Source organism: Ochotona princeps, chromosome 21 (genome assembly GCF_030435755.1).
Source record: "Ochotona princeps isolate mOchPri1 chromosome 21, mOchPri1.hap1, whole genome shotgun sequence".
In the NCBI taxonomy this organism is placed as follows: Eukaryota; Metazoa; Chordata; class Mammalia; order Lagomorpha; family Ochotonidae; genus Ochotona; species Ochotona princeps.
The window spans coordinates 35,077,579-35,098,633 of record NC_080852.1 but is presented as its reverse complement, the minus strand read 5'-3'; the positions used below and the strand labels follow the sequence as shown (position 1 = coordinate 35,098,633).

At 54.9% G+C, this 21,055-nt stretch overlaps 1 protein-coding gene across 3 annotated transcripts in view; it reads left to right on the top strand.

Annotated features, from left to right (window-relative positions):
• Positions 1–16,806, top strand: part of LOC101517302 (kinesin-like protein KIF9) — a 29,306-nt gene extending 12,500 nt beyond the window's left edge. For 2 of the 3 annotated variants that reach the window (XM_058679033.1, XM_058679032.1), the window contains exons 6-21: positions 1,118–1,201; positions 1,304–1,396; positions 2,043–2,190; positions 2,675–2,739; positions 4,111–4,188; positions 6,459–6,527; positions 6,963–7,067; positions 8,043–8,098; positions 8,670–8,760; positions 9,189–9,343; positions 10,340–10,522; positions 11,692–11,906; positions 13,650–13,826; positions 14,095–14,210; positions 14,513–14,617; positions 16,503–16,806. In XM_058679033.1, coding sequence (XP_058535016.1) covers positions 1,118–1,201; positions 1,304–1,396; positions 2,043–2,190; positions 2,675–2,739; positions 4,111–4,188; positions 6,459–6,527; positions 6,963–7,067; positions 8,043–8,098; positions 8,670–8,760; positions 9,189–9,343; positions 10,340–10,522; positions 11,692–11,906; positions 13,650–13,826; positions 14,095–14,210; positions 14,513–14,617; positions 16,503–16,553 — 1,791 coding nt within the window. In that variant the 3' untranslated portion in view covers positions 16,554–16,806. The remainder of the gene's footprint in view (positions 1–1,117; positions 1,202–1,303; positions 1,397–2,042; positions 2,191–2,674; positions 2,740–4,110; positions 4,189–6,458; positions 6,528–6,962; positions 7,068–8,042; positions 8,099–8,669; positions 8,761–9,188; positions 9,344–10,339; positions 10,523–11,691; positions 11,907–13,649; positions 13,827–14,094; positions 14,211–14,512; positions 14,618–16,502) is intronic. The other variant, XM_004581333.4, reaches the window with a different exon arrangement.
• The last annotated feature ends 4,249 nt before the right edge of the window (positions 16,807–21,055 follow it).

Genomic DNA, 21,055 nt, shown 5'->3' with positions numbered 1-21,055 from the left:
CCCCGTCTTCCAATTTGGCCATCGCCTTTAGGTGTCTTGCAGTGGTGGGGCTTCTGGGCACTTAGCTTGTGCCACTGGCATGAGTGAAGATGGAAGCCTGCCCCATGTTGTGGATGCAGACGCAGGACAGACGGAAGACTTAGCATGTGGAATGGGGGCTCATGAGGGCTCAAGTTCAGCCCTGAGCTTTAAGTCCATGAAGCTTTAGTTCCGAGCAGATCACGTCTCTTGGCTCAGTCCCCGTGTGCACATGTGTAAAAGCGAAGACACTGAGAATGCATGTCCCAAAAGGCAGTCCTGAGAATGGTGCGGGGGTCAGGCATTTTGCATCCCCTCCCCCAGGGCTTAGCACGTGTGAACTCTCGCTGCTGTTCAGGAGTGCGGCTGCTGTTGCTTGAGAACCTAGGGATGAGAACTGATATGAGCTCTGTATGCTTGCTGAGCTCCGCGGGGGAGAGGACACAGCTGAGGTCCAAGGAAGCAGCTGCTGTGGTACTGAGCTGGCTGCTGGCATCCACATAGGGGCCAGTTCGAGTCCCAGATGCTCCCATCCAGTTTCCCTGCTGGTATGGCCAGCAGGGGTTGTCCCAAGAGCTTGGGTCCCCTCACCCAGGAGGGAGACTTGGACAAAGCTCTTGGCTCCTGGGATCTGGCTTCAGCCTGCTTCAATGCAAAACTGCCAATCCAGAAATGACTGTCAATAAGATTTTGGCAGCAGCATTCTGCCTGTCTCTTCTACGGTTGCTTTCATCTCTCTTAAACCCTGCTACAAAAAGATTCTGGACTCTTTATCGTTGAAGACTACCTGTCAATATTTTCCAGGCTGTCTAATATTCTACTGCACGGACGGATCACGATTGTTGGATGTGGCGCTTGAATCCAACGCACTATTCATGAATGTTTTCTTGAGTCCTATAATCACGTTGCTTTTCCAGGAGCTGTACCTCTTCACACCTGTCCTCCAGCAGGTGGCAGCAGAGAGCCAGCCACCCCAAGGCATCTCCTCTGGTGGTTTCCAACCCGGTCTTGCGTGGAAGCCCAGCTGCTGGCAGTGACACAAGGTTCCTCTTCATTTTGGTTTTTCAAACTGTTGTCTACGTTTCCCTTCCTCTCTCAGGGAGAGACCAACAGGATCATAGCCTCGCACTCGATGAACAAACACTCGTCCAGGTCACACTGCATTTTCACCATCTATGTGGAGGTGCGTGTGAGCTCTCTGGTGAGATGGGAAAAGACAATCGACCAACTCCCATGGGGCCTGGAAACCATGATGGTCAAACTTCCGCTCTGGGTGTTTTTGTAGGCCCATTCTCGGACCTTATCTAACGAAAAGTACATCACTTCCAAAATCAACCTGGTGGACCTGGCAGGCTCTGAGAGGCTGGGCAAGTCTGGGGTAAGACAAGGGAGCCAGGGGAACCTTCTCACCAAGTTCTGAAACTGTTTCCAGTCACGTCCATGGTGCCTGTGCCCATCCCTGCTCAGCCACCTGTGAGCACAGCCCTGAGCAAGGTCAGGTGGAACCCAGGGAACGTACCAGGAGGCCAGAGTTAGCACAGATGCAACCTCGCAGCATGTCATGGCATGTCCTGCCTCACAGGGTTCCATGAACCTTGGGTGAAATGATGCCACCTGTATCTTTAGCAAGGTGTGCTCTGTGCCAGTCAGATTTGTCTCTGGGTGTGAGCATGAGCGTTGCACTTGCAAGAGCAATTCATGCACCTGCGCTGCTACAAGAAGCCTTAGGAGCGTGTGCATTGGTACAAGCACATTGGCGTGTTTGTAGGGTGATGCGCCCAAATATTCACCCATGTCTGCTGACACGTATTCACTCTCATGGGACAGTGATTCATATTCCCACAGCGTTCATATGAGCATTCCCTGCGCATTCCTCCGAGTTTGAGCAGAGCCCATGGTTGCCCACACTGGAATGCAATCGCCAATGTGGAGGGAAGACACTGCAACATGGTGGGAAGTAGGAGGGAAGCTGCCCTGCCTGCCAGTGCAGTTTGGAGTAAGTCGTGCTGGCCTCTGGTTTCTAGTCCGACGGCCGAGTCCTGAAGGAAGCCACCTACATCAACAAGTCGCTGTCCTTCCTGGAGCAGGCGATCATCGCCCTAGGGGACCAAAAGCGGGACCACATCCCCTTCCGGCAGTGCAAGCTCACCCACGCCCTGAAGGACTCCTTGGGTGATGACGGCTGGTGCCAGGGAGGGGACTGGGTTCCAGGGAGGGAGTCTTCTAGGGGCACCTGGTGGCCCTTCCTGCTCTCTGCCCAGCCTTCACACATTTGGCGTGTTCCTGCTGACCTGTCTTAGCGCTGATGCCAAGCACAGCAGACACTTCTTTCTGGTTGTGGGCAGTCCAAGGCGGAGGAGCCAACAGGTTCGGCTCCTGGTGAGGACCCCTCTTCCTGATCGGCAGATGTCTGCCTCCTCACTGTGGCCTCACATGGAACCAGAGAGAACTCCCATCATGGGGTCCACCCTCATGACCTCATGCAGTCCTTGTCACTTTCCAAGGCCCTGCCCCCTCAAGTGTTTTTGCACTTTGTTTGTGGGGATGAATATTTAGATCCCGTCAGCCCCTGACCCTGCAATCCACCCCCCGCCCCGGGAGCCACCTGTGAGAAAGCCCACATGACTCATGGCTCTCTGTGTCTCACTGCCCACAGGGGGAAACTGCAATATGGTCCTTGTGACGAACATCCATGGAGAAGCCGCCCAGTTGGAAGAAACGGTACGAGAGGGTCACCGTGGTGGCTGGGCCAGGATCTCACAACCCCAGGCGCCAGGGCAGCCAATGCCAGCTGCAGCTGGCTGAGCTGAACACCAGCCTGGGACACTGTCGGGGATGGAGGAACCCAGAGGATAAGGCCAAGGTCGAGTTTCTGAGGGGGTCCAGGGTCAGGATGCGAGCCCCAAGTTAACGCTGTGCCTCCTGGCAGGGGGAGGGAGGGATGCTCCAGTGATTCAAGGTGGTGAAGGCGGTTGGTTCCTTGTTCTTCCTGACCATAAGGATTCAAACGTATTGCAAAGCAGTACAGTGTCCAGGACACGGTTATGGCCTGTAGGAGGAAACAGATGTTAGCCACCTGCCACTGTAAGGGAGGGGGAACATCTCAGAAGACTTGAAAGGCACATGACCTTGGGCCCCCCAGAGTCCCCAGCCCAGGAAGAGAGAGAAGCCCAGGACTCTAAGTCCTGTGAGAGTCCCACATGGAAGCCATTGCCAGCTGGGTGGAAAAAGAGACACAGGATCAGCTGGGGCAAGAAGGCTGGTGATGGGGTGAATGGAGGTGCTCCCGGCAGGGATAACATGGGGCAAGGTGTGATTCCATCAGGAACATGTGGCTGTCATGGGGAAGGGCTGGAAGTGAGGAGAAGGGAAATTGCAGGGCCTGGTAGCTCAGTGGACAAGGGCCTTGGTGCCTGGGACCCTCGCAGGATGTGAGGAGGGGAGAGCTGTGGCTGGAGGTGTGGCTTGTGGAGTTGAGTGCAGGGGCAGGCAGGACACAAATGTGGGCCGCACCCCAGCTTGCCCCCAAAGAGCCTGTGTCTTTCAGCTGGTTAGAGCTGAGCTAGCTGCCTGCAGGGTGCCCTTCAGGCCCTCCAGGCCGTGTGCCCCAGGGTCCTGGCACTCAGGATGCCCAAGCAGGGGTGCCAACAACATGCTGGCAGCCTCCCCAGGGAAAGCTTTAGGGAGCAAGTCGGGGCTAAAAGGACGAAACATGGGCCTCCAAGCTGCCTTGCTAAGAAAGGCTCCCACATTCTTTTTGTCATCCACCACGCGCCCTACACCCTAAAGTGTTTTTTGGCTGGGCCTTGGAGAGAGCTGTAACATGGGATGGCAGACAGGGTATGGGGAGAAAAATATCAAACCAGGCAGCCCAGATACGGGGCCTACAGGTAGGCAACGGTCACGTATGACTGAAGAAATAGACATTGCACATCCTGTGGTATAGTGAGACCAGGGCTGCAGAGAGAGAGAGCGCTTCCTGCTTTCCTTGCTCCATCCACCAGAGGACAGCACTGCCACGAGCTGAGCTGTGGGCCCTGGGGTCTCACTGCTGTGGGGAGCCATCTGACGGGGGCCTGTTCTATGTTTCAGCTGTCCTCGCTGCGGTTTGCCAGCAGGATGAAGCTGGTCACCACAGAGCCCGCCATCAATGAGAAGTATGACGCAGAGGTAGGGAGGGGCTGTGGGCAGGCTTATGTGGGTTTGTCACTTGGGTTCATGGATCCATTCCTCCAAGTGCCCACAACCGCTGGAAGTGGGCCAGGCTGAAGTCAAGAGGCAAGAACTAGGAATTCCATCTGGGTCTCCCATGTGGGTGGCCAGAACTCAGTTCCATGGGCTGCTGTCTGCTGGCTGTCAGGTGCATCAGCAGGAGGTTGGACTGGAGGCCAAGTACCTGGGCCCTGATCAGTGCTCCCAAGCAAGGTACAGCCAAAAGCAAAGATAGCAAATTCATTTTTTAAAAGATTTATTTATTTTTATTACAAAGTCAGATGTACAGAGAGGAGAAGAGACAGAGAGGAAGATCCTCTGTCCGATGATTCATTCCCCAAGTGACCGCAATGGTCAGTGCTGCGCCTATCTGAAGCTGGGAACCAGGAACCCCTTCCAGGTCTCCCACGTCGGTGCAGGGTCCCAAGGCCTTGGGCTGTCCTCCACTGCTTTCCCAGGCCACAAGCAGGGAGCTGGACGGGAAGTGGAGCTGCTGGGATTAGAACCGGTGCCCATATGGGATCCTGGCACATGCAAGGCGAGGACTTTAGCTGCTAGGTCACGCCACCGGGCCCAAGATAGCAAATTCAAATCCAGGCGCAGGCCAGAGCTCCAGGGTCCACGACCGGGATCACTTCCCACATGAGGTTTGACTTGCACTTCACTCCCTCAGCCACGCCGGCCACATCTCAAGGATTCTGTAGGTGCACAAGTGGCCCTCTGTATCCATGGGCTCCGAGTCTGAGACTTCAACCCCTCCTTCATGGGAAACACAAGGGCACTTGAAAAATGTTCATGGAAAACAGAAAGTTAAAAAAATAAAAAGCAAATGGAAAGTTTCTTTGGTGCCAGAAATGTTGAAATCCACTCAAAGATTTTTCCTAGCATCTTCTTTTTCAAAATGCCTTGTATTTGGAAAATAAAAACAAGCAAAAGTAATGATGCAACTGTATGTTAGAATAGCTACTTCCATAGCATCTCTATGGTATTGGCTTTACAGGTGACCTGGAGATCACTTAACGTATGTGGGAAGTTACATATAGGTTCCATGTGAATACTAAATCACTTTGTTACAGCCTTGGTTGTATGGTCTTTGGTATCCACAGAGGTCCCAGAGGACCCAGTCTTCCATTGACCGAGGAACAAGTGCGTGTAGTTTGTGGCTGCTGTCATTGGACAGTATACATGTCCATCACCGCAGAAAGTTCTGGTAGACAACATGGGGCTGGAGTGTGTTAGAACATGATACAGCCACCTACTGCACTGGCATCCCATATAGGCACCAGTTCAAGTTCTGGGTGCTCCACTTTCGATCCAGCTCCCTACTAATGCACCTGGGAAAGCAGCAGAAAATGGCCCTTGCAAACCACGTGGGAGACCTGGAGGAAACACCTGAATGCTGACTTTGACCTGACCTAGCACTGCTGTGGTCATCTGGGGAGTGAGCCCACCTCCTAACTAAATAAATCTTTAAAAAGAAAGTGATATACACTGTGGGAAATATGAGAAACAAGATTTTTAGAGCAGTGCTGGGTGGTGCCAGGTGGTGGGGCAAGACTACATCTAATTTAGCAGTTTTTGAACAAAGATTTGAGGCGGTTTGGGTGTGAGCTATGGGAGCACCTGGAAGAAGATCCCTGGAGCCCAGGGGGCTGTGGGCAGAGGTGGGGACATCCCAGCCTGGTGGGAGGTGTGTCAGGAGCAGGCCCCTGGTAGGTCATCCTGCTGCTTCCCTTACACACATCATGAGGATGCCAAATTCCAAATGCAGGGCTGTGCCCATCACACTGCAAGCAGCCACAAACATCAGCAGGACCATCAGGATGGCTCTTGAGGGGCCAACTGTCTACACCATGGTTGTGCACAAGCAGCACCCTAGAGCCCAAGGGCCACCCAGGAGTGGTCACTGTCCTGGCAGAAGGGGAGGAGCCTGGAGCCCTGGGCGTCAGGGGTCAGGGTGGCCCAGGGACCAGTGTTCGCTCCACTCCCAGTCTCCCTGCAGGAAGTAGCCAAGGCCCCAGGGGGTGCAGTGACCCCTCTCAGACCCTACACTCACCCCATCTGGGAAGTGTGGAGGGAATGGCCCAGAAGCCAAGGGCACAGCCCTTGAGGTACCCAGATTTCAGGGTACAGAATGAGCAGTTGTGCCCTTAACATGGAAGGGGCAGATGGTATTTCTGACAACCCTGTCTGTCACCCCCGGCTCCCTCCTCACTGCTTCTGGGCAGCGGATGATCAAGAACCTGGAGAAGGAAGTGGCACTGCTGAAGCAAGAACTGGCCATCCATGACAGCCTGGTAAGATGCCCAGGTCAGGGGAGACTGTACAGCATGGGCCCGGGCACAGGCTGCATGATGGCTCAAGGTCGGAGCAGTAGGACAAGCTGAGTAGCTGGCAAGGGTGGAGGTGCTTGGTGGCCTGCCTGGCCTCATATTCACTATGCAGAGGGACTTCAAGGCAGAGGCAGCAGTGTCCCCCCACACCCTGCAAGCACACACCCTGCCTTACCCTGCAGAGTCTGCCAAGACAGGGCCAGTGGGCACCCCTCAGCAGCCAGCACCATGTCCTGTGGCTTCCCTCTCTGCCCGTTGTCCTCTCTGACCCAAGCGCCTGGCCTGGAGGTCAGGCCCTCTCCCTCAGCATGACGATGATAAAGTTGCGGAGCCACTTGGGCCTGGACCCAGCCTCAGAAGGGCCACTGCTCATCCACGTGTTCTCTGTCCTCATTCAAGGCCAACCGCACCCTCGTGACCTATGACCCCATGGATGAAATTCAGATTGCTGAGATCAACTCCCAGGTGCGGAGGTACCTGGAGGGGACACTGGACGAGATCGACGTAAGGACCACTATATCTAGCTTGCCCTCACCCCCGTCCTGGACACAATTCCTGTATGTGTGCGCACAGCGGGTGGGGGATGACACTGGTCCCCTGGGGTCAGGGCCCTTGAGCCCATCACAGCCTCAACTTACAAGACTGGGCTGCACAGAGCGGCCAGTGGCCTTAAACACATGCGTTACAAGAGGTGGTCTAGCCTTGGAGCCAGGCTGCCCAGAGTCAAGTACACACTGACCCCAGCTACCTCATGGCCAAGTGACTCCAGAACTTTGGTGGCATGGGGACAATGAGCAGAGGTACCAAGCTGGGCCCAAAAGGCAGCCACTAAAGTATGGTGGTGGCCCTGGCTGTCTATACAGCAGGTCCCAGGAGTGGACCAAGGTGGGAAAGGACAGCCTTGTCAGAGAGACACGCCTTGTTTCTGCAGGGCAGGCTGTGTGGACTGCCCCTATGCGCAGCTGTGTGAGATGGGCCTGAGATTCCTGAGGGGTGGGGCAGTTCCCAGACAACCCTTGATCAAGGGTGAGCCCCAGGGCTTAGGACCTTAGGGCCGATGAGCCCCCACCCACAGCTGTAGTCACAGACATGGATAAGTCCGTGTATACTCAGGCGGGGTCAGAAACGGGCTGCATGTGAAGATGGGCAGCTGGATGTCCAAGCAAAGAGGTTGTGTTTGAAGCTGTGTCCTTCGAATGTGTTTCCAGGCCTTAGAGCCGCTTCTCTAGGGTAGAGACCTTCCCTTCCGGAAGGTGGCCGTCACAGCCTTGGTGGACACTGGGAACCTGCCCCTGAGCAGGGCTGGGCTGCCCTCCACTGAGAAGCCAGCCCCAGGTGCCCCATCCTTCAGATGGCTCTTGCTCAAGGGGTCAGCGGGGCGGTCAGGGGAGGTCAGGGGAGGGCCTACTTTCCACACTGCCCCAGATGCAGCCTGGTCCCCGGTGTCTGCACACTGACCACTGCCTGCTCCCTCCCCAGATCATCAACCTCAGACAGATCCAGGAGGTCTTCAACCAGTTCCGGGTGGTTCTGAGGTGAGGACGCTTGCGCATCCCTCCTCACTCCCCACAAGCACTACCAACCTCCCTGCCTGCAGTCTGGGCTTTCGTATCCCAAGGCACCCCTTCTTTGCAGAACAAGAGTTGAGTCCTCAGGGTATGCAGAACCCTGGTTTGGGTGGAGGTTGGGGGAGGCCACTGAGTTCCCTAATTGAACAGTGTGCTCAAAGCAGGTCACACGAGTAACCCCTGACCCTTGGTCTTAGGTGAGGTCACGGAGCGGGGTGGGAGTCACGTGGTTCTGAGGGACCTGCTAGAGATAGAACCAAAGCAGGGACACATGATTCAAGCCAGGCTGACAGTTCCTGTTGAATGTCATCTTGGAGCAGGTGCCTCTGGCACAGAAGAGTGGTCCTGGCAGGTGGTGGGGCTGGGCAGTGGGTGTATGCCCTGGGGTGGGTGAGCCCTGTCCTTGGCTTTCCCTGCTCTACCTCATGGATACATCTCAGGGAGGCTCCCCCAAGCAACTTTAACTCCAGGATGCGGTTTTCGCCCCAGCAATTCAGCGCAGCCCCAGGAACAAGGCATTCTCTTGCTCTCTCCCAAGCCAACAGGAACAAGAAGTAGAGTCCACCCTGCTCAGGAAGTTCACCATCACGGACAAGAGTGACTTCACGACCATCTCTGCTGTCCAGAAGGTAGACATCGTCACCCCTCCTTGCTCCTTAGAGTCTCTGCTCCAAGACCAGCAGAAGGAGCAGTGTTAAGCATTAAAGGCAACAGGCAGAGGAAAAGTGCCACTGTACAAGAAAGAACTGCTTCTGCCAAGAAAATGATTTTCTGAACTTGAAGACTAAGTTAATAGTAAGACCCGAGTACTATACCCGAGTTAGCTTGGTGCCAAACGTTCCAATCCTTCGTATGTGAAGTCAGGGACCAGAGGACAAGGGAGTTGATGTGGACGGTAGACATTTGGTAGGCAGACCCAGGACAGAGCTATTGGGGACAGTCAGCAGCAGCAGCCAGCATGCGTATGGGGGTAGTATGCTGACCTGAAGGTTTGTGTAGGTGCAGGGTCATGTCTGCTTGTTCCTCGAGGGACCCAATCCCTTAATGTAACCCCCAGCCCTCCGGCTGGCCTCTCCAGGCAGGACTTGTGGATGTCGATGGCAACCAAGCAAGTGAGCCTGACGAGCAAGCCTTTGGACTCGGTGCTGCCCCTTCCTCCAGCAAGCCCGGGAAGAAGTCCAAGGCCAAGAAGACATTCAAAGTGCCGCCCAGGTGAGAGGACCATGCTGCTTGACAGCTGGTTCTCCTCAGGGAGGGGAGGAGAAGTCCTGAGCCCTGTCCCTCTCCCTTCGGTGTCTCTGCTCCTGGCTGGTCATGACAGGCATCAGTAACTGCTCTCCTGAGCCAATCTGTAGGGCCAAGGCTGGAGCCAGCTTGGAACCAGCTATAGCGCAGGGGTCACCTCTGCCACCTGTCTGCACACAGCAGGTTGAGAGGGGACAGCCACTCCCTAAAGTCACCCCACAACTGAGCATTCAAGCTGCAGTGAGAGGCCAGCTAGCACTGCAGAGCCCTTGGCTCCTGGTCCTCCAAAGGTTACCCTGCTTTGCTGAGAGTTCTCTGCTGGCTGGTGTCAGGCCACCGAAAACCCTAGTGCACTGTCATACCAGACTTGAGCCCACCGTGTCCTGGGGCTGCTGCTAGCAAAGGGCAGAACACCAGCCTGGGGATGAGGCCTCTCTGTGCCTCAGTCACAGATGGGTGACAGCCTGGTCCTCCAAGCTACACTCATTGCAAACGGAAGAGGGGAGGGGATGGTGGGAAGAGCTGGGGACATCTTCCTTTAGGTCAGTCTCACCTGGGGGCTCCTTCCTGCAAGGAAAACCCACGAGATAAGGGAGCAGGGGTGGGGCCTGGTCAGAGCTGCTGGGCACACACCATTTGCTGTCAGTGTCCTTGTAGGATCACTCTGGGAGGAGGCCCTGCCAGGCCTTCCCAGGGATGCCCTTGTGCCCAACCCTCAGCAGCTTTCAATCTGTGGGGGGCTGTGCCAAGACTGCTGAAGCCCCCATGTTATGATTAAAGGGAAGAAAGTGCTCCCCTCTTCCTCCCTGGCCACATGGCTCAGGTCACACTCTGTCCCCTGCCACCACCCCACCTTGACCTAGGCACATGAAAAGGACAGGGGAGCAGAGTGGGATGGGTGCCTGTGTCACCCATAACCACTGCCCACGAGCAAGTGTCCAGGACCTGCCTGCCTCCTCTCAGGTCTTCAGCAAAGAAGAAAGGTGCCAGCAGCCCCGTGAGCAGCCGGGACCTGGACCTGCCTTCCTCCTCCAAGACCCAGCTGGTCCCGGGGGAAGTCAAAGACATACTTATGCAAGACCATGAGATGTCCAGCATGGAGCGCCTTCCCTCAGACTCCCCGAAGGAGGAGTTACGCCCACCCAGGTAACCGTCATTAGCTCCCATGCTGGTCAGCTCACAGTGCAGGGTGAGTCTCGATGTGTGGCTGCGAATGGAAGAGAAATAAAAGAGGGGGGTGGTGTGCAGTGATGAGGAGCAGAGCCCAACACGAAGACAGGGCAACTAGTGTGCATGCCAATGACCCGGCCTCCACACCCCTGCACGGAGCCCCCTCTCAGTTCCATAGGTTTTCTTCTGCATTGTTCCTATACCTGCTGCATCCTGCGTCTATCCCACCACCTAACTCTTTGATGTGTTTCAGTGTAACACATTAAACCACTTTCCCTTCACCAAGGCTTCATCTAATGTGTCAGAAACTAACATTCGCAGAGATTTGTGTTCATTTGTCAAGATTTATTTTATCTATCTGAAAGGGCTACAGAGACAGGGAGAGCCCTCATTCATTCCCCAAATGGCTGCAACAGCCAGGGCTGGGCCAGCTAGGAGGCAGAACCCTGCAACTTCTTCCAAGTCTCCCATATGGATGCAGGAGCCCAGGCTCTCAGTACCTCTTGTTCTGCTTTCCCAGACTATAACCAACATAACCAGGGAGCTGTATCAGAAATGGAGCAGCCAGGACATGAACTAGTGCCTGCATGGGATGCCAGCACCACAGGCAGAGGAATAGCCTTAGCATCCACTGCGCTTGCCCCATTTTTTTTTTAAGATTTGTTTATTTTTATTGGAAAGGCAGATTTACAGAGAGGAGAGACAGAAAGAAAGATCTTCCATCTGTTGATTGACTCCCCAATTGGCCCAACGACTGGGGCTGAGTCGATGCGAAGTCAGGAGCCAGGAGCTTCCTCTGGGTCTCCCAAGCAGGTGCAGGGTCCCAAGGCTTTGGGCTGTCCTCTTCTGCTTTCCCAGGCCACCAGCAGGGAGCTGGATGGGAAGTGGAATAGCCGGGACATGAACTGGCACCCATATGAGGATTTTAGCCTCTAGGCCACTGTGTCAGCCCCCGCCCCCATTGCTTGCTATTTCTCATCTGCTCTCATGCCCTTGTTTGCTGAGAAACACACAATCTGTCTCATATGAGGGGCAGGTGGCACTGAGGGCTTCTGCCTCCTGCACACAGAAACCCAGGGAAGCAGGCTGAGGGCCTGGCAGCTTCCAAGTTCTCTCTCTTCCCTGGCCCCTTCTCCTGACTCCAGACCCAGCACCCCACCCTCCAAGGCCGTGGCCTTTGAGGAGTTTAAGAAGGAACAAGGGAGCATGATCAACTGTATCTTTAAAGAGAACAAGGCCATCCTGAACGAGCGGAGCAGGAAAGCCAGCGAGGTCACACAGCGCATCAACGCCATCAAGCGGGAAATTGACGAGACCAAGGAGGCTCTGGAGTTCCAGAAGTCACTAGGGGAGAAGCAAGGTATGTGGGGTGGGGAGGTGGCCGGGACCTGGTGTGTGTGTTGCGGGGCAGGGTCTCAGGTCCTCCTGCTCCACATGGGGCAAGCCCCGGGCCCTGGAGGTCTGAGAAGGCAGCAGGGAGGGGGCTGTGGGGAATCTCTGAGATGCCCGGTCCTTTCACAGGGCGCCTGAGAACCTCACTGTTGGCAGCCCTCCAGCATGGGTCCCAGTTACTGCCTGACCTCAGACCTGGGTGCTGGGTCCCCCAGTATGTGCTGCTGTCTGTGGGGAGCAAAGCTCTCGGTCCTGCAGAGATGTCCCCAGGAGAAGGGAAGCTGGTGATCCATACGAGGTCCCCTGAGTCCTGCTATGGTCTCCGCACAGCCCAGCGTGGTCAGACTTGGTGGGGGGCGCGGGGAGGACATGCTAGGAGGGACCATGGGAAATGAGAATGTGGATACTAGAAGGCTGAGGGGCTCACAGTCGGTCAGACCATGCCCCACACCGGACCCCTGGCACCTGTGCAGGTGTGCTGGGCCGAGGGGCCCCCGGCTTGCGTGTAGAGAAGATGCTCGCCTGGTTCCCATGACTTGTGGGCCAAGGCCTGTCAGGCTGCAGCGTGCAGAGGATGCACCTGGCAGGGCTGCTCGGGGCAGATGCCAGGCTCCAGCTGTGGCTCTGATCAGGAGCAGGACCTGGGACTAGCACTTCAGTGAGCAGGACATGGAGGACCAGGGGCCACAGTGCTAGCTCTGCCCAGGCTCACTCCCATTTCCTCCTTACCCCGACCCCTGCCCCGTGCAGGGCCCCTGCAGACCACAGGTGAGCAGACCAGAGGTGGCATGAGTCCCTTGGTCTCTCCTACTCAGCTCCCACGCGGGAGGATTGCCCTCCTTTACCCCTCAGAGGGCAGCTTTATTGCCAGATCCTCAGGACCCTTCTGATCCCAAGATGCGAGAGACTCTGCTCACATGTGACAGACTGTGACACTCCGCTTGTAAGTCTGCCGTGAGTGAGCAGAATGTCACTGTTGCTGTCTGTGTTGTAATAATTCTGTCACATATGAGCAGAATGAATAGACTGACAAAGACGCTCTGCTCACGTGCGACAGACCGAGTGTGACATTCATTCATACGTGACAGACTGTGGCGCTCTGCCCACACACAACAAACTGACAAACTGACCGTGACATTCATCTGTACATGACAGATCAGTCGTGACATTCTGCTCACATGCCACAGTCTGTGACAGCCTCTTCTAGACACTGCCCTTCGAGGGCCTGGGAAGCCAGAGAGGTCGGTGGTGTGGCTCCAGACATCCCTGCAGGGAGGGGACGCAGTGACCAGCGAGCTCATCTTTGACCCTCTGCCTGCACCTTGGTCCGTCATTACATGTTTACATACTTAAAACTGGATGCGTGCCTGGGACAGGCCACATTGAGGCTGAAGGACCTGGTAAGGGAACTCCGGTTCCCTCACCTCCACTGCCCACCAGAAGCTTTGCACCTGCAGCAGTACCAGACACCGTCACCCACCACTTCTGTTTGTCCCAAATTGCCAGTGTGGCTCCCCCAAACAGTCCCTACCCAAGGGACATGCCCTAGAGGCCTTGGCTTGGCTCCCCTTACCCGCCTCCTCGCCTGGCTCCCGCCCCCCGCCCTCCTGATGCGTCAGCACTGGGCCCTCTTTCTGGAACACCTTTCCTCCCCCCACCCTCACCCCTGTGGATATCGCCTCCTCTCCGACCTCCTCTGCCTCCCCCTCAGGCCAGTATGAGTCCAAGGGAGTGCTGGTGGTGGACGAGGAGGAGTTCCAGCTGATCCTGAAGCTCAAGGAGCTCAAGAAGCAGTACCGCAGCGAGTACAAGGACCTGCTCGACCTCCGGGCCGAGATCCAGTACTGCCGGCGCCTGGTGGACCAGTGTCGCCACCGCCTGCTCACGGGTACGTCCGCTGTGAAGGTTGAGGCAGGGCGCCTGGGTTCGCGGGTGGATGCACCCTCAGAGCTTCTCCCTGGCAAAAGTAGAGGCTGGGCAAGGATTTCAGCTGTGTGGTTTCCACAACTGTGGAGGGCCGGGGTGGGCCGGGCCCGGGTCGGAGCCTGGAGCGGAAAGTGTGCAGGATTCCTGGACAGTTGTGGACTTGCAGCGCTTCTCTTGTGCCCTCAGGGCTCCCTCATGCCTCACAGGGATTCCTTCCTGCCCCCTTGCAGAATTTGACATCTGGTACAACGAGTCGTTTGTCATCCCTGAGGATGTGCAGGTGGCGCTGAAGCCGGGTGGCAGCATTCGGCCGGGCATGGTGCCCTCCAGCAAGATCACATCCCTGGTGAGCAGCACAGGTGGTGGATGGTGCCACCCTCCCTGCAGGGCCCTCTGTTCTTTCCATGAGCAGGGCCTCGTGTGGAACACTCCCAGCTCCTCCCACAGCTGCCCAGGCAGGTGTCTCTGCTCAGTGGTCCAGGGAGGGGGACTTAGACAACGGCCACTCAAGTGACAGCTGCAGGGTCTCCAAGAGGAAACGAAGGTCCGGAGGCTGGGAGATGTCCCAGAAGGGGCTTTGCAGTCCCAGGAAGGGACTGTTGTGATAGCCAGCACAGGCCCTGACCCTGTGCTGGGTGGCTCTCACAGGGAGAAGATGATCTGGACAAGTTCACCCAACTGCAGCAGACGGTGCTGCCTGAGGGTCCTGATTCCGTTTCCTTCTACAATGCCAAAATCAAGACAGAACAGAAGGTAACTCGGGGGCAGAAGGCAGCCCCTGCACCCAGAGGCCTTCTCAAACAGCAGGTGGTGGGTACCTGTGGGGTAACTACTCAGTAAGCTCATCCTTTTAAAATTATATATATTTATATAATAATTACCTATGTAGTGTTTTTGAATAGGTGATGCGCTTGAGTGTTGTAAACATTGAGCAGAGTATGAAAAGGAAGTGGGTGTTTAGCCTGGTGGTTTCGATGCTGGATCAGATGCTCTTGGGCCCTACAGGAGTGTGCCTGGCTTCAGTGCCTGGCTCCGGCTTCCTGCTAATGAGACCCTGCTAATACAGAATCCCATCTCATCATGTGGGAGACTCCCAGCTGAGTTCCTGGCTCCTGGCTTCTTATCCAGTCCAGTCTTAGTCATTATGGACATTTGGGGGAATGAACCAGCAGGTGGGAGCACCTCCCCCAACTATGTCCCTCAAAGAACTCAAAGAGTTTTTGAAACATAAAAGCCCAAATCCTCTGTCCCTGCTCAACGGGCAGCCCCTGTCACTTGTTGCCAGTGTTCCCCTGCAGGTGTCTCTGCTTTACCCCTGTGACAGTGCTCACTGAGGAGGAATGAAGTCAACCTACATGCACTTCTTGTTCTTTCTGACCCCTGCCCGGTAGTACTTGATTGTGAGGACGTAGCTAACCTATCTCATCCCAACAGACATCCAGAAGGTTCCCTTCTTCATTAATACAAATATTGCTGCGGTGACTAACCTTGTGCAAAGGTGAACCTGTGCTTAATATGCCAGTTCGTGGAGAGTCGTTTTATAGAAGTGAATGTTTTGGTTAAAAGGATATTTGTCTGTTTGTGGGTGCTACCTGCCTAAAGCTGAACCCATCTGCACCCCCGGAGCAGTGGATGGCGCATGCATCCAGCATTGCCTGCAAAAATGTTAGCTCATTTTTAAATCCTTTTCCAGCCCAATATGGGAAAAATGGCTTTCATTTGAATTTCTTTTGTTATGAGTGAAATTGAGCCTCTTTATACTTGTAAGAGCCATTTTAATTTACTTTCCTATAAGCTATTTGTAATTTTTAATTGGTTGATTTTTATTTGCAGTAATTATATATAGGAGAATATTCAAGAAGTTCAATAGAAAATGCTTATTTTGAAAAAGCATTTTTGCACCAAAATAAGCCTGTCTTTTAATCCCATTTTCCACAAACTTTTTGAATTACTCTTGTATTAAGGAAAGTAATGGGGAAATTATGTAATTTTTTTGTTTGAGAGGCAGAGTGACAGAGGGGGGGAAAAACAGAGGCAGGGGGAGAGACAGAAAGAAAAAGAGGTCTTCAGTCTGCTGGTTCACTCCCCAAATGACCACAACAGCAGGAGCTGGACCAGGCAGAAGCCAGTAGCCTGGAACTCCATCACAGTCTTCCATGTAGGTGGCCACCTACTTGTAGTACTCAGGCCATCTTCCACTGCCTTAGCAGGTGCCTTAGCAGGGAGCTGGATCAGACATGGAGCAGCTGGAACTTCAACCAGAGCACATCCAGCAACAGATGAAATGAGGAGGTGTCAGGGTGAGGTAGACCTGCTCTGAGCTCCACAGTCTGGGAGCCTTCATGAGTTCTGTTCCCAGCCCTGTCCTCTGGTAGTTTTGTAGATGTGTCACTGCATACACAAGGCTGCTGAAACATAGGGTGAAGCAGCCCCACAGGGCCTGTCTGTCTAGATTCCCCAGCAGTCCTCCCTCAAGGGTGTGGACCAAGGAGCATCTTGGACCCCACTAAGTTTGTCTGGCCTGCCTGGGTGAGGGAGTGATAAACCAAGAGCTGCACACAAACACCAGAATCTAGCATAGCAGCACCCTTAATTCCACCCTTCCTAATTCCCCTTCTCTCCCCTTTCCTGTGTCCAGCACAATTATTTGAAAACTATGACAGGCCTGCAGCGGGCACACAGAAAATAATCTCGCCACCAGTACCTGGAAGGAGAGGACCAGCAACTCACTCCAACCTGCTCTTGCTTCGACCCGGCGTTGCCACCAAGCTGCCTGCTCAGAGCGCCAGCACTCTACTCCGAGGCTGGCCGCTGCCCGAGAACACACAATGGCCTGCCTTCTCAAAAGAGACATCATCGCTTCTCTGCACAGAACACTGGCTACTTTGATTTTCTGCCTTATGTGCCAGGACAGAATCAAAAAAAAGACTTTCAAGTATAGCGTTCATCCAAGAACTTTTTCTCCTGTTTGTGAGGACATTTGCCCTCTGCTGGAGGCGGGGTTGAAGCTGAGCTCTTGAACAGGGAAACAGAACCTGAGGCGGAGCCAAGCTCCTGTGGCAGCCTTCATCCGCTGGTCAGCCTCTTCCTTTGCAGGATGGATGCCCTGGGGTGGGCTCAGGGGAGCTGTGTCTGAGCAGCCCTGCTTCTCTCAGCCCTCTCAGACCCCAAGTTCTCTTGGGGTTGCTCCCTCCAAGTTTCAGTGAAGGCAGGAGGAAGCGACCAGGACACAAGCAGGTCTAGCCACTAAACCCAGGAAGGGGTGAGCCCAGCTGGGTCCCTACATCAGGGAAGGAGGAAACAGTTCCCAGAGCCTTCCCCACCCACCACAAACGTGGGCTTGGTGTCCCTCCTCCCTTTTGCTTTCCCCAGTGGAGCCCGGGATCACACATGGAACCGAACAGGTTGCTACACCAGCAGCCAGGACCGCACATTCAGCATTGAGCAGAGAAGAAATTTGCTCTCAAATCGTATTCTTGGTGGTTCGTGTTCTTGGTGATGCTATCAAGGGGAAAAAGTTCACTTGTTGACTCAGAGAATAAACTCAGGCTCTCTGGGTTAATCTTTCTAGACTGGTTAATCTGCCCCTCGGGTGCGAAAAGTAGCTTTCATTGCATGAAGTTTCATAGCTTTCTGGGGATCTTCCTTCTTGTCCACGAGCACACCCTCCATTTGACATCCTCAGCCAGCCCTTGGTGTTGCTGTGAGATTGGGGCCAATGGTGGCAGAGGGGACACTAGTCACCCTGTCGTGTGAAGTTCTATGAGAAAAAGCATCCATACCTAGGGAATGATGTCCACCTTTGGAGTCATTTTATAGGAAAACAGGTGGGAGAAGCCAAGTCTTCTTATCTCACAAGGAAGAAAAGATAACAGGACCCTGGGTGCAGCGGACAGATAAAAGTAAGAAGGGATTGGTATGTGTATGTGGTTCCCAAATTGGGCTAGATAATTAGGAGTAGACATTTTCCCAAAAAATAGAAATGAAACGAGGGTGGGCCTGGCAAGAGCCCCTTGGCAGCAGGCTAGGAGGGAGCTCACACCCAGGAGACAGCATAGTGTCTCTCCATGCAAAGAGCTCATGTTCTGTTTTCCATCCCAGAGGTGAGCAGATGCCTTCGGGTTTTGGTGATAGGAGGAAGCAGAAAGGTTTCCCTTGAGGTCTCTGCCCTCTCCCCTGTCCAGCGCCTTTTTCTCAAACTGAAGCAGCTCTCCAACATTCCCAGTGCAAGGCCTGAGATGGGGAATTCTGATTCCTTCCCTTCTTGGCTGCTGCTACTCTTTTTAGAACATGTTTGGGGTTTTTAAGCCTTTGGGGCTTTCTTAGGGACTAGGGCACAGCACAGAGCAGATACATCTATGTGTTGGGACCATAGTAAGCAGCTATATATGGCACCCCAAAGCCCTTCCCCATCACTGGCTCCCATCATGGGCTGGAATGGCATAGCCCTGATGGATGCCATGACCACAGGAACTCAGCCAGCCAGTCTGAGGCTGGACTGGCCGAGACAAACCCAGCCTCCAGAATGGCAACCAGTCAAGGGTGCTGCCACACTGCTGTCTGGTTCAGGCCTCTTTGGTCGGTTCAGGCCTCTTTGGTCTATGCAGGTGCAGACTGAAACAGGTGCCTCTCAGGATGGGTAGAGGAGGAAAGGAGGCTGGAATTCCACATAAGCTCCTCCAGGAGCACGTGTTTCAACACAACAGGGCGGAGGGGCCTGGCGCCCACTCAAGTGGGTCTATCATCCCAGCCAGCAGTTCTTCCAAGTTCGCCTGACCATCCACATCGCCTTAAGGGACTTCCACTCCTATGGGATGGATGAAATCATGTGGAATCATTCCCCCTTCAAGCAGGGATGCTGGCTCAGTGTATCATCATCATGCATGCCAAGTTAATCTTCAGAAAAGGAAAGGAACCGCCAAGAACTAGAGACAAAGGAAGAAGTGAAAACCAGAATTAAAAGTATATTAAAGGGTCTTAATTTCCAGGGACTGTGAGAAGGTGTTGGAGTATATTGTTTTTCTTGAGTGTTGACGTCCACACCCACGCAAGAAGGAGAGCTAAGATTCTGGCCCAGACCAGATAGGAAGTTGGGAGTCTTACAAAGATGGCACCATGAAGGGCCAGCCTTGTGGATGGCACCACCTGCACCACCAGCATACTTTATGCGCGCTGATTCAGCTGCTCCAATTCTCACCCAGCTCCCTGCTAATGTGCCTGGGAAAGCACATTAGCTTGGGCCCTGCACCTATGTGGGAGACCCACATGAAGTTCGTGGCTTCTAACTGTGGCCATGGCCCAAACCTGCTCATTGTGGCCATTTAGAGGACTGAAACAGTGGCTGGAACATCTCTCTGCCTTTCAAATAAGTTAGTAAATCTTAGAAAAGTTGGCACGACGACCTCTCCGCTCCACGGTCCCAGTCGGGTACACGACTACAGAGCGTGTCCACATGAGAAATGCAGCCAGGACGCGACACCTCACGGCTCCCTCAGCCAGAGCCGGCCACACCCTTTGACCAGGCTCCACCCCTTCCAGGGCCCTCCTCCTCACATTGGCTGAACTTCCCAAGTCCTCCCGTCCTTCCAGCCAATGGTAAGGCACAGGCTGGGCGGGAGGCGGGACCCGAGCGCACGCGACTCCCGGGGCGGGGGGACTTTCAGGGGGGCTGGCGGACTCCGGCCGGGGGGGCACAGAGATGCGGAAACCTCCGGGTGCCTAGAAGGGCCGGAGGGTCACAAAGGGAGCCCGAGAGGACTCACTGACGCAGTTCCTCCTGCGCTTTGTTCTGAGCTGGGGGTCTGGTGCTTTCGGTGAGGGGTGCGCCGCAGCGTGGCGTGGGGGCTCGGGCGGGCTGAGGGGTCCCAGGCCGGGTAGCCGGCCTCCTCCGCGGCTGCCCACTGCTCAGGCGGGCGCGACAGGCGGGGACCTTCGTGGGTCGCCTCTTTTTCTAGTTCCTCCATCCTCCCTCCTTTGTCCGGGGTCTGGTCTCCTGTCGCTCGGACCAGGCTGCTGGTCATGACCGATCCGGGGCGTCCCTGTCCGGGGCCAGGGGAATGGCGGCCGGCCTCTCACAGCCTCTCAGCTGGACGCGACCCCCGCCCATCCCCGGCTGTACTGCCAGAGGGGACCCCAGGACCCCGGAGGGGGACGGACTCGCCCAGGTTTGCCTCCTTCGTTCTCTTCTTCAGTCAGTCTGTGCGCGCCAGCTCCCGGGGTTATGCTTGTGTGCAATGGGCAGACCCAACACACCGTGTTTAGGCTGCAACGCCGAGAAATGGGTCCCCAGAGTAAACGATTCTCCTGGGGGACCTTCAGAGCCTCCTTTCCGTCTCTTCTAAAGACTGCTGACACAGCGAGTGTCCCACCCCCCCACTCCCACTTGGGTGAAGTCTTAAAGCATCGAACTTTCCAGTAGGAGGCCCTGAAACCTCACAGATGTCCACCCAGCAGGTGAAAGGGAGTGACTGTAGCGCAGTTGAACACAGGCACAATGGTCCTCCAGGAAGGGGGATTCTCGGGGCATGGCCCCTTCCCTGAGGGTCTCCTGGGGCTGGGCTCTCAGACGAGACTGTCCTTTATGTCCCTTTACAGTGATCGGAGACCCGTTAGGATGAGATGATGCAGGACCCTCGGTGTGAAGCCGCTGTACTCACAGGTGAGGGTGAGTCTCAGGAAAATTAGCCTCTTGGACGGCCGCGTTGAGACAGGGCTGCCAGAAATGTGCATGTGCTGTAAGGGGGTTTGTCAAATCAAAGAAAATGGGGTACCAACGGGAGGAAGGGAAGAGGTGGCGGTGCCAGACAACGGATTTCCCAGCCCCCGATCCTGTTGTCCTGAGGCGGTTGCTGGGCCGGCTTTGTGCCGGACACTCGTGGTGTACCCAAGCAGGGATCACGGGCCCTGGTGTCTGGAGCTTTAGAACCTAGTGTGTCCTTGCAAAAGCGGAAGGACGCAACAATCCTAGTGTGGGCCAACTCTGGCTTACTGGTTTGCTCTGTGGTTTTTTCTTTCAAGTGAAGAGACGATAGTACAGGCACTCGTGTCAGCTTTTCGCCTTTGTTTCATGCTGTAGGCTTGGAACTCTTCCTGAGACAGAGGGTCGGTCCCTTGCCATTTTCTTATGTTTTTTTTTTTTTTTTTTTTTCTCCCTTCACTTCCCACATCTCACTCATCTCTCCGACTGGCTTT